General features: G+C 38.1%; 1 protein-coding gene across 3 annotated transcripts in view; it reads right to left on the bottom strand.

Annotated features, from left to right (window-relative positions):
- Nucleotides 1-9,607: 9,607 nt before the first annotated feature.
- The window catches only part of ARL6IP6 (ARF like GTPase 6 interacting protein 6), a 35,512-nt gene continuing 32,137 nt past the window's right edge, over nt 9,608-12,982 (bottom strand). For all 3 annotated transcript variants that reach the window (XM_074363671.1, XM_074363672.1, XM_010967873.3), the window contains one exon: nt 9,608-11,030. In XM_074363671.1, coding sequence (XP_074219772.1) covers nt 10,937-11,030 — 94 coding nt within the window. In that variant the 3' untranslated portion in view covers nt 9,608-10,936. The remainder of the gene's footprint in view (nt 11,031-12,982) is intronic.

The raw sequence follows: 12,982 nt of genomic DNA, 5'->3' as shown, positions 1-12,982 counted from the left end.
CCACAATCAAAAGCTTTTTCTAACAAAGTAGGAAAGATTCAAAATAAAGGTGACTTCTTTGGAAAATAAAGAACCAAAAGTGATAAACACAAAATTACAACAATTTATACTTGGTAAGAACACTGAAAGCACTCACGAGACCCTCTAACCAGGTATGTTTGCAAAATATTTGTAACAGGCAAAGCAAACACAGAGGCAGGAGCAAGAAAGCAAAGGACATTAGGCACATCCAGAACACCTGGGCACAGTTTCAGGTCCTCTCTCTGTCACACAGATATACTTCTCCAAAATGCAAACGACCAAAATACATGTGAGATATCTCAGTCCTACTGAAGCCAAGTATAGTGGGTTAAATAATGCCACCTTGCTCCAAATTCAGGGCCACCTGGAACCTCTGAATGTCACCTTATTTGGAAGTAGTGTCTTTGCGGGTGGTAAGGATTGAGATGAGATCATACTGGGTTAGGGTGGGCCCTAAATCCAATGAAAATGTCCTCACAAGAAACAATAAAGGACACATAGAGGAGAAGATACTGGAGTGATGATGCATTTACAAGCCAAGGAATGCCAGGAATCATAAGAAGCTGGAGTCAAGGAACAGTTCTCCCCATGAGACTACAGAGATTGTGGCCATGCCAGGACCTTGATTTTGGACTTCAGGCCCCCAGAACTATGAGAAAAGAAATTTCTGTTACATTAATCTATAAAATTGTGGTAATTGTTACAGCAGCCGTAGGAAATTAATAGGCTGGGACACAAGTTTACTGAAGGGTCACACAGCAAAAAACAGACTGTGTAACCAAATACAAAAAGGAAAACCATCAGTCTATACATTGTGAGAAAACAATGTAAAGAAGGATATCCCAGGGGATTTTTTGACTGCAAAGACCACATTATATTAAAGATCATAAGACAGCATATTCCATTCCTATGTTGGTCACACAGCATGGCACACATTACACATGAGCCCATCCATACACAGGCCTGTGTATGGATATACACCCATATAATATACATGTGATATATATAAATATAATATATAAGTATATATACATATTATGTAATATACATAGTAAATATATACATATCCACACAGACCTCTGTATGGATATACATACATATAATATGTATATTGGATATATACCTATATAATGTACATGATAGGTACACATCCACACACAACTGTATAATATACACATTATATGGCTACATATCCATACACAGTTCTGTTCTATTATGTATGTATATATATGTATATATGTATATATTTTATGTGTACATATTATATAATATGCATATTAAGTATATGCAAATCCATACACAGATATGTGTATGGATATGTACACATATATACTATACATATTATATATTTATGTATATTATATATGTATATATTTTTCTTATGTGTATGTATTATATAATATGCATATTAAGTATATACAAATCCATACAGATATGTGTATATATAATATACATATATATACATATCAATACATTAATATGTATATAATTATATATGTGTGTGTATATGTGTGTGTGTGTGTATAATATACATATATATATATACACACAAATACAAACACAGACCTGTGTATGGATGTGCACCTGTATAATAGAAACATAATACAGGGATGTGCACCCATAAAATAGACACATTATACGGGTACATATTCATGCTTAGGTCTGTGTAGAGATGTGTGCCTATATAATATACATATTATATATGTATATATACATAACCATACACAGAGGTGTATATATAATATACATATATATATATAATATACATATTATATATACTTATCTATACACTGAAATCTGTATGGAGATATATATATAAATAAAATACATGTTATATATGTATATATTATATTGTACATGTATATATATATATATTATATATATAGAAATCCATACACAGACACGTGTAAGGATGTGCACCCATATAATAGACACATGATACGGGGTGCATCTCCACATCCAAGCCTCGGTATAGACAAATTATACAGGTGCACATCCATACCCATACCCAGACCTGTGTATGAATGTACATCCATATAATATACATATTATATATGTATATATATTATATTATTTATGTATATATTCTATTATATGTATATATACACTATTATATAATATACATATTATATATACATATCCATATACAGATGTGTATATGTAATATATACATATCTATACACTGTAATGTGTATGAATAGAAATATATAATATACATATTATGTATGTATATATACTGTTATAAATGTATATATAAATATATAATGTAATATACATATTACATATACACATATCAATATACAGGCCTCTGAAGGCACACCCCATGTCACGTGTCTAGGAGACAGGGTGTGCCTCCAGTCCCATGCCTGGGGGTAGAGGCGCACCCCATGTCATGTCCCTACAAGACAGGGTGCCCCTCCAGACCCAGGCCTGGGGGTGGAGGTGCACCCCTGGTTGTGTCTCTACCCAGACCCAGGCATGTGTCGTGTGCACACTTATCATGTGTCTATGGGAACGAGTGCTTCTCCATACACAGGCCTGAGGTGGAGGTGAAGTGCACCCATATCATGTGTCTGTTAATCGGGGGAACATCCATACACTGGTCTGGGTTTGGATGTGCACCTGTATCATTTGTCTATTTTCCAATTGCTCTTAAATACACAGGTCTGCATTTGGGTATGTATGTGTGTGTGTGTGTGTGTGTATAATATGTATATTATATAATATATATGTGTATGTACCAATTTATAATATATATACATATTTAATATGTATATTATGTATATAATATGTATATACACTGACGTGTATGGATATATATATATGTATTGTATGTACTCATGTCTGTCTATGGATATGTATATATGTATATTAATGTGTGTATATATACATATATATTTTGTATACACATATAATATACTGTATATACATACTTAATATATAAAATATACCTATATAATATGATATAGATACATATTGTCGACTGAAATTAAAGCACGGCCTAAAAGTTGAGAGTTATGTTTTATTTGGTGAAAGGACTTCAGCCGGGATGACTGCCTCTCAGATTGCTCTGAGGGACTGCTCCGAAGAGGTAGGGGAGGAGCTAGGATATGTAGGAGCTTTACAGCATAGACCAGGTAGATGGAACAATAAAAGATTACTTGTTTTCTAAAGAAAACCAGGCATCTCAAGTTAAAAAATTTAGTGCTTTTCTATGTATGGGAGGAAGCAAACATTTGGGCTCATTGAATTCATTCCTTTGACCAGCTTCTAGCTATCTAGGGCCAGTATCTTGTCCTTTCTTATTCTGAGTCTGCTCAGAGTGCACCACTGTGAGTGGCTGCAGAGGCTGGGCTGCAGGCTTCTCTTCACTGGGGGGTGGCAGCAGCCACTGATGACTTGATGGCTTCAGCATTCTTTGGTTACTGATATGGTTTGCAGTATTTTTTGCTCACAATATAAAATATGTATATTATACAGGTGTACATGTACCCTCAGGCCTGTCTAACTTAGTCCTCAGCTCATATGAGGGACAAACCATCTTTTTTTGTTTTTTGGGTTTTTTTTGTTTGAGTAAAAGTAGATTTATTTAGCGATACATTGAAAAAGCAAGAGAAAGGCCACGGAGGTGTGGGGGTTGGGTGTTCAGATTAGAGTACAAGTAGGTACACAGTCCATAGACAGAGTGCGGGCCGTCTCCAAAGAGGAGGAGAGAGGGGGCAGTGGCCACAAATCATCTTAAAGGATAAATTTCTCACCCAATCTGCCCCCGATATTAGACAAAAACTCCAAAAGGCAATCCAGGAACCCAGAGTAACTCTTGGTAAATGCTAACCATTGCTGCCACAGGTTTTTGTTTGTTTGTTTGTTTTTAATTGAGATCAGGTACAAGAGGCCAAGCTCAGGAGAAGGAAAGAAGGAAAGAGGCCAGGCAGGCCCAGGTGATTATAGCCCTTCAAGGGCAGCCACCATCCTTATGTCCTTGGCTCCTAGTGGCCTAAGACAAGCCTGATGGTCAGTACACCATCTGCCGCTGACCTGGTCAGTGGGCCAAGAAATGTCCCTGTAAGGACAAACTTTCAAGATCTGCCTGTTTTTAGTTTAACAAGCAAGGTCATTGGGTGGCCCTCTGTCCTTCGAGCCAAATGGCCCATGGGGGATAACTGGCCTCCAACCTGCAAATGGTTGTCCGGGACTAAAGAAGCCCCCTCCAGTCAGCCATGATGCAAGAGATCTTCATCACTGGGTTGGAGCCACAGGTACAAATGGATGTGGCAGGTAGGACAATCACTCTGTTTTGGATACTGGGACCACCTACTCTGTCCTAACTTCCTTCTCCAGACTCTTTTCTTCTAGATTCTGTACCGTCATGGGAGTCACAGGTAAACTGACCTTAAGATTCTTTACTCATCCCCTTTGCTGTTTATGGGATGAATGTGCATTTGCACATTCTTTCTTATGCATGCCAGCATGTCCTAGCCCGGCTTTAGGCTGAGATCTTCTTTACAAGTTGGGAACCTGAGTTATCCTGGGAGAAAGTCCCCAAACTTTCACCTCTTTACAACTCTTGTTGCTCTCTGGGGAAGGAGAAAAACCTCTGGACCCAGAGGCCTGGGAGAATAAAATTAATCCTGTTGTCTGGGATCAAGGTATCCCAGGGTGAGCAAAGACAGCTGCTCTGGTTGTCATCTCCCTCAAAGATCCTACCTGGTTCCCTAATCAAAAACAATATACGACTTATTTATCTGCTCCCTTACTCGAGAACGGGCCATCCAACATACAATCCAAAGTCTTCACTTCTTGGCCAAGCGGGGATATCAAGTTTCCAGGTCCAAGGCCAGAGTGGTCAAACAAGAGGTCACTTATCTAGGAGTTGTTCTGACTCCTGGAAACTGTAAGCCTTTCCCCTGAACAAATTTAGGGAATCTTACCACTCCCTAATCCCACTACTGGAAAACAGCTCAGGGCATTTCTGACTAACAGGTTCCTGTAGGCTTTGGATCCCTAACTATGGGTCCATAGCCCAACCTCTAAATGACAGCTTACAGGGTAAGGATGACTCAGTACCTCTCCAGTGGGGTCCTTCCCAAAAGGAAGCAATGGAAGAATTAAAAAATCTCCTAGTAAGATCCCCAGCCTTGGGGCTTCCAGATCCCACAAGGCCCTTCCAGTTATATGTTCATGAGAGAGGAGGAATAGCCTTGGGGGTCCTCATCCAACGGCTGGGTCCTACCCAACAGCCTATAGGATACCTCTCTAAGCAGCTAGATCCCACTGCTTGAGGCTGGCCTTCCTGCCTGAGTGTTGGGAGCTTCTAAGCTTCTAAGCTAACTCTGGGAACCCCTATACAAGCATACGCTAACCATCAAGTTTCTAACCTTTTAAAAGGCAAGGGACATTTCTGGCTCTCAGATGCTCAGCTTCTTAAATATCAGGCATTATTACTAGGTAACCCAGACATCCCTGTCTCCGTTTGTGGGACACTCAATCCTGCTACACTATTACCATCACCTATGTCATGAGACCGATTCATTTCTCTAGGAGCTAGAACAGATTTCACCAACCCCTGGAAAACCCTGATGAGATCTGGTTCACTGATGGGAGCCACATATTCTTGTGAACTTCTTTCCAAGCAACACTCTGGTGAGACTCTTCCATCACCCTAGGGGACTATGGACCCCTGTTAGACAAACCTCTTCCTTAAATGTCTCCTGGTTAAAATCTTTTCTCTTTTAGGGCTCCCACCAAACTGTTTCAATACTAATTTAAAATGTCTCTTGATATTAGGGTCCCTCTTTTTACTCATCCTTTATTTCACTGGACTAATACTCCAGTATCTGCTTTCTGAAACTGACCTTCGCTCACATCCTGCCCAAGGATAGCCAGATAGTCTGGGACCCCAGTGAGCTCCATCATTGCCCCAGATCAGCAGGAAGTAGCTAGAGTGGTCTGCGCTCCCTACGTCCCCAAGATTTGAGGTCCTATGACTAGAAGGGGGAATCTTAGGTAGCTTAAATAGAAATGATCATTGGGCAAAGGGAGAGGAAGGGGAAAGGAAAAACCCAGAACATAAGAAACCTGAGCTTTCAATCAACCAGCGCGCAGGGAAACTGAGTCAATCAATCAATCAATCAATCAATGACAAGGCCTGGGGGTAACTCTGAGATGGGGTGCCCCCCCAGGCCCAGGCCTGGGGGTGGAGGCGCACCCCGTGTCTTGTGTCTAAGAGATGGGGTGCCCCTCCGGACCGAGGCCTGGGCGTGGAGGCACACCCCATGTCGTGTTATGCATATTCATGGAGACCGAACTCGCAGTTTGCATAGATTGCCAGGGACTTAGAAAAGATTAGTGCCAACTTAAGAATGGTTGGGAAGGGGTATGTAGGTGGATCTCTTAAAATGGATCCAGCATGTGAGGATATTGCTGAGCTATCTTAATGATCACAGCAAAGCCTTCATTGTGAAAGGGGCTCTGAATAATCAGGTAGACAAGATAATGTATCCTGTAAATGTTAGTCTCCTTCTGTCAAGCCAGCTTAATGGGAGGATAAACAAGGTGCCAGGATGGCCAGGATGGAGTCCACAGGTAGAACTGAGCTTTCAGAGACTTTCCTGTAATTCCTCCCCATGTTCACCCTCTATCCCCCTTTCACCAAGAGTCTCTCTTAAGGTTATCGTATCTGGTAGCCAACTAATTGCATTAGAAGGGGTTGCATTTCAGCAGTTTTGTCCTCATTGGTAGACATATCATGGTTTTAGATTTGCGTTTCTGGTCTATACCTCTGGCAGCACCACCAGTTATGGATTTACTGAATAGTTTGCACATTATCGTGAATTCCCATACAACACTGCTCTGGCCAAAAAATTTACTACACCGAAGAGGTCAATGTACTTAATTCTTGTTTTGTTAACCTATCTCGTATCAGCTGCTATATCCAGAACACTGGAATAATCTACTGAGGACTTAGTTATGAATGAAGCCAGCTGAGATTTAAAATGGGATTTTTTTCAGGATGTACTCTGTATTTTTATCAAACAACTGACTTTTGATGCTGTTTCTCCTATTCCTACATTACACAGGTCCAAGAACTGAGGTCTTTCACTATTACACCCAATTATACACTCAAAAATCTTTTGCCTTTTGTTCCTCTAATGCTGGATTCTGCTGTTTTTTAAAGATTTTCATACTTAAGGAAGGAGCTCAAAAAAAAGTTAGTTCAGAATTGGAGGTTCAAACCGTCACATGATTTTTAGGTTCTTTATGCTACACACACACAAAAGGTTTCTAAGTTAGTTGGGCTGTTTTACCCTTATAATACAATTGCTGCCACACAATACGAGCAGGGAAGACTATAGAGGGAAACCTGAAGATTCTCTGGAGTGTGTTCTTGCACTACCACACATGGTAGCAGAGAACCAACAAGAGTTTAGACCTGTCAGAAATAAATTTGGTCACTCTATAAGGGAAGAAACCTACTTTGCCAAGGCAATAGCCAAAACAAAGATGAAAGAACAGATGAAAAGGAAGGAAGGGCTCATGACCAGGAGCTTAAATAAGATAGTAATTTCTACCTGTATGTTCTTGCTGTCATCTATAACATATATTTTAACAAATTTCCATCTCTTTCCTGTTGTTTTTATTAAAATGACTATTTAGTGTAATTTTGTAGAGTATCAATTAGAGAATGTGGTAAAACTAGAAGAAAGAATATAACCAAGTCCTGGCCTTGGACGTAGTAAACAACAGCTGCATCGTTAGGCATGAATTACTCTTGGAAGTCTCAGTATGAAAGAAACAGTATATGTGTAAAACCGAACAGCCAAGAGTGAACTGTAGTGAATATATTTTTTGGTTGCTTGATATCCAGTCACCCAGCCCGAACTGCAGATGCTGCTTTCAATTACAGAAGCCAAAAGGAGCAGGCACATGACTAAATCTTGGCCAGCTGGGCAATCTCTCCAAGGACTCTACACCTTTACCTGATCTTGCAAGAACGACAGGAAGGATTAGTGATATCATCCTGACCAGGCTGTTCCTGCTAGCCCACGGTCCCTTTGCTCCTTTGCTTCTTCGTCCTTGACCTTCTAGTGCTTTCTTGATTCCTGCCTAGCACTTCAGAGAGTCACTGTATATCCTTCCAATAAATTCCTTTTCCTGTAGTCAGATGGTAGCTGTTGCTTACAACACAGGGCCCTGATATAATCAAGAAAATGGGCAGAAATGGAAAATCTCTTTTAAGATCTGTTTTACCAGAAGTCTATCTTTTCAAAGAACTCATTTTGGGTATTAGATATTGTTACTGTCTGCATGTCTGTGCCCCCAGGCCCCACCAAATTAATTTGTTGAAATTCTAACCCCTAATGTAATAGTATTTGAAGAGATGGGGCCTTTGGAAGGTAATTAGGTCATGGGGGTGAAGCCCCCCATGCTGGGATTAGTATCCCTCTAAGATCTCTCCCCACCGAGGATACAATGAGAGGACAGCTATCTGTAAACCAGGAAAAGGGTCTTCACTAGAACCCAACCATGCTGGCACCCTGTTCTTGAACTTTCAAAACTCTGAAAAATGTGTTTGTTGTTAAGCTACACATAGATGAGATAATCTGAGTCAGTATCATAATAAAGAGATGGATTCCAGCTGCTAGGCAAACTCATCTTGACTCCTTTTATTGGAAATAACAAAAATCAATATGAACACCAAAGCCAAAGGAGGATTTATTGGTCCATATAACCAAATTTCAAGAATGACAGGGTCACCTCTGGGCTTCAGGGACTAGAGGAATGTCATTAGCAGTATCCATGTCAGCCTTACTCCTTTCTACTGAGTTGTCTAAACCCTGGCTGCCAGCAATTCCTGGGCTTGTATCTTCCCAGCTTCATTTATCTTAATTTCAACTTGAAAAATCTTGGGAAGACACTAGCCTAATTTAAGTCATGTCTCTTCCTGCTGCAGTCACTGTGGTCAGGTAAGATGAGGAACTAAGATGAGCCCATCTTTGGTTAGGTACCTATCCTTTGTCAATCACTCTGCTAAGAAGTAGGATAGTTTATATTTGGACCCTATGTTAGACTGGAGAGAGGAGAGTTATTTCCCAAGAAAGAAAAGTACTAGACCAAAAGAAACAGTTTCAGAAGTATTATATATTTATATGTATATTATGTATTCATAATATCTTATAGATATTTACATGCGAAGGGTCTACTATATTTTTCTTAGTCATAAAACACAAAGATCTGGAAGAAACTATCCAAATTTGACACCGGGTAGGTAGGTGGGGCTTGGTGGGGGTACAGAGAAGAAAAACTGATTTTGATACTTGTACATTCCTTTGCAATAGAAGCACCCTTGATAGTCAAGGTTAGGGGGAAAGGAGGAGGTGGAGAGGAGGAAGGCAGGGAGTGAAAACAGATTCATTACAACTACTCTAGAAGGAATACTTAAGCTACGGGATTTGTATATATATATGTATATATCTTACATACACAACCCCTCCTATATTAATCTCAACACTTCAGATAATTTAAACTGGAGCAGCATTTGGTATTTCCGAGGAAAGGCTTTTGAACAGTAAAAAAAATTAAGACCTTTAGAAACATCATTAAATCATTTACTCAGTAACAACACTTAGTAGGTAACAGGAACACACTGCACATATTCATTTCTCATTTGGCCTGAATAAGCAGTTTTGCTACACAATGCTAACATAATGTAGGTTTTTCTATCACCAGGAAAAAGTATTTTAAATAGTCCATCTTTCTAAAATTGAAGTGACTATTCTAAACAGGTATTTAGAAGGGAAATGGGAACAATTAAGGCTTAATTACAATGAAAATAATAACAAAACAGCAGTTACAGAAAATTTAAACAGGAAAATTACAGAACTGTATATGAAAAAATTATGCATGTACACATATTGTATCAAAATACCTTTTCTATTTTGGTGACTAAATTTTGGAGATAAAAACAAACTAGTTCAAGCATTTCTGAATATAGAAATTTAAGGTTTATATTAATTAAAAGCAAAATATTAGTCTGTTGAATTAACCATATATACACCAAGATAAATACTTGGAATTGTGAAAATGGAAAGTGAACATCTTCAAATTTCTCAATATTTTCATAGCTTAAATAATTAAACTTTTTTCAGTCATTTTTTATTAAAAATAAGTTTACTTAGTTTTAAACTCGGGCCAATGTGCTTTTCTTAAAAGACAAAATACTTAACTAAAAATGATACTGTTTGTACCAGCTAAAAAATAACATTTACATTTGTCTAGATGTAACAATTTTAAAAACATACAAATTCAACATATAGTAGGAAAATATGTAAAAAAACACATAAGGAATTATGCCCCATTAAAAATATAAATTCACCTTCTATTGATTCTATATCAAAAACTAAATATTCTGATTTAAAAGGAGTTTCTATAAAATGTCAAATAGGCATTGTTTGCTTTCCTAATACAATGAATAAATAACAAATATTTCTATCTCAATTAAACAATACTTTCAGTATTTCTCAGCAAAAATGTAGTATATACATATACATGGGAAGGCAAGCATTGTCCTGTATTCAAGTTTTAGAGTTTGAGTTCTACTAAAATGTTTTCTACAACTCAAAAAGGACAACACACACAAAAGTAAAAAGATGAGGTAAACATCTTACACTTTTAAGAATTACTTGAATCTTAATATTCAGATATTCCCAATGCCTAGGCTCTACAATGATGCTCAAAAAGTCCTCCATAATGAATCATCATCATCATCATCATCATCATCATCATCATCATGACAGGTATCTGAACCATATAATGAACAGCAGGTTTCTTGGTCTTCTGAGTAGGCAATGATCTTCCCTGTTACTACAAAGCAATCAAGACTAAGTTTTGTCAAGAATATTGCTTCAGTGTGGGTTTACATGAGGCACCAAGCTACAGTAAGAGCAGCTACAATGCCGTTCAAAATTGCCATGCTATAGCCCATGTGGAAAGAATGTCCGGTCATTTTTCTAGAGGGGAAAAAGAAACAAATGAAAAAGCAAAAACGTTAATTTGGTAAAACAAAAACATCAGTTTTTATTGAAAATGCTAACAATTTGGAAACATGTTTCCCAAATGTTTTTCACACATTAATACACAAGTTAAAAAGGAATACTGGAAATCTATCTGCAGGACTAGTAATAGATCCTAAGCTCTCAGTCAAAAACTGTCCTGTTTATCAAATATAATTTTTCAGTGTCATTACTTAGAGCAAAGTGCTCAGTTGGATCCCTATTAACTTCTTCACTGTGCTTCAGTCACATATGTGTACCACAACCTAATTCTAAGGTTTAAAATCTTATTACATTAACAAGCATGTTCTTTCATTAATTAGCATTGTGTTTCCTTACTTTCTTATTCTTATTTACTTAAAATACATATTATTTCAAGTCACTGTCCTGTTTGTACCATTGTTTAGATTACATAAAGGAATTCTACTTTTCCTTTGGGCACTAAAAACAGCACTTCTCCATATGAGAGTCATGTCTTACATAAAATCAGATTATGTCTTTCATAAGTATTTCAGATCTCAACCTAACTGGTTACTTAACCGAAGTGGCTTTCAGTGAGTTCCTAAATATCAGCACAGACATTGTCATATGATTAGTGCCAACTAGCTTATGTGTACAGATTTTCCCTGACATTTGTTCCCTCTATCTTGCAGCAATTTTACTTTACTACATTTTCTTTACTAACTATATTGCAGTAATACTCTTGGCTTATGTTGATAAGGATGAGTCATGCTAAAAAGAAGAGAGTAGTGTCCAACTGGTGTGAGCAGCAGAATAGAATCTTATCACTGGAGCAATCCAAACAGAGGACACAGAGAAAGGCACCATGCTGGCAGCAGTGAGAGCCCAAAGTCTATGCCCTGGATTGAGAGGGTCATCAGGCTCCTGTCTTCTTTCCTAAGCACAGATCAAAGCTAGGGAAGTCCTGAGATCAGAATTTACATTTGAAGAGCACTTCATTATAATGCTTCTATTCCTGTAAGATCAGTGGCAGAGGGTAAAGAAGATACAACCCCTCTACATTCACCCGAGACTACAGAAGACCCTGATGCTTCCTGCTGGCCCTGTGTTCTGTTCCATGGGAGTTATTTATTCTCTCCAATCTTACTCACCTGGGACTAGTTTAAGATGCTTCTCTTTATTGTCTCAACGAAAAGTGAAAATAATGAATTTTTCTAGTTTGTTAACTTATCAATAAAAGACACAACAGTGTAATACATAAATCAACCTTAGTGATGTGTTCAGCATATTCCCTTATACTGAAAAGAAAATAATTATTTTATTTTTAAATTTTTATTTATTTAAAAAATTTTTATACATTGAAGTACAGATAGTTACAATGTGTCAATTTCTGGTGTACAGCACAATGTCTCTGTCATAATTATTTTCAAAAACACATTTTTTAAAGAGACATATTAGTTAAGAAAATCTGTGAAATCATGTTTGCTCAGATAAGACCTAGAATTGATACAGGAAAACAGGGTGCTGGTCTAGGAAGTATAATGCCTCTGATGCCTGTTCTGTGCTAGTGCTTTATACGCATGATTTTAGTTAATTGCCACACAAACACAGGAAGTAGATTCTATCAGTTCCACTTTACACATAATCTTACTGTGGCTTATAAGAAAAGTAATTTCTCCAAAACTCACATCAAACAAGAAGCAGTATGAAGATTCAAGCCCAAGTATTTATGATGATAAAACCTTCTCGTTTGCCCCTAGTGCCCGCTGCCTCCCAAGAACCAATGAAAATGAGAAGCATTCTGGGGGATGGAGGGTAGCAAAAGCTCTGTGCTCCATGTCCCCTAATGTTAATCATTGTCAACCGCCCACTTTGGCCTAAGTCCTTATCCCCCAAAACAACTAGCTTTTCCTGTTAACCGCCACTGTTAAGAGTTACCTCCATGACTA

Source organism: Camelus bactrianus, chromosome 5 (genome assembly GCF_048773025.1).
Source record: "Camelus bactrianus isolate YW-2024 breed Bactrian camel chromosome 5, ASM4877302v1, whole genome shotgun sequence".
NCBI classification, from domain to species: Eukaryota; Metazoa; Chordata; class Mammalia; order Artiodactyla; family Camelidae; genus Camelus; species Camelus bactrianus.
Note: the sequence above shows the minus strand (reverse complement) of the source record. Positions and strands in the feature narration are given on the sequence as shown.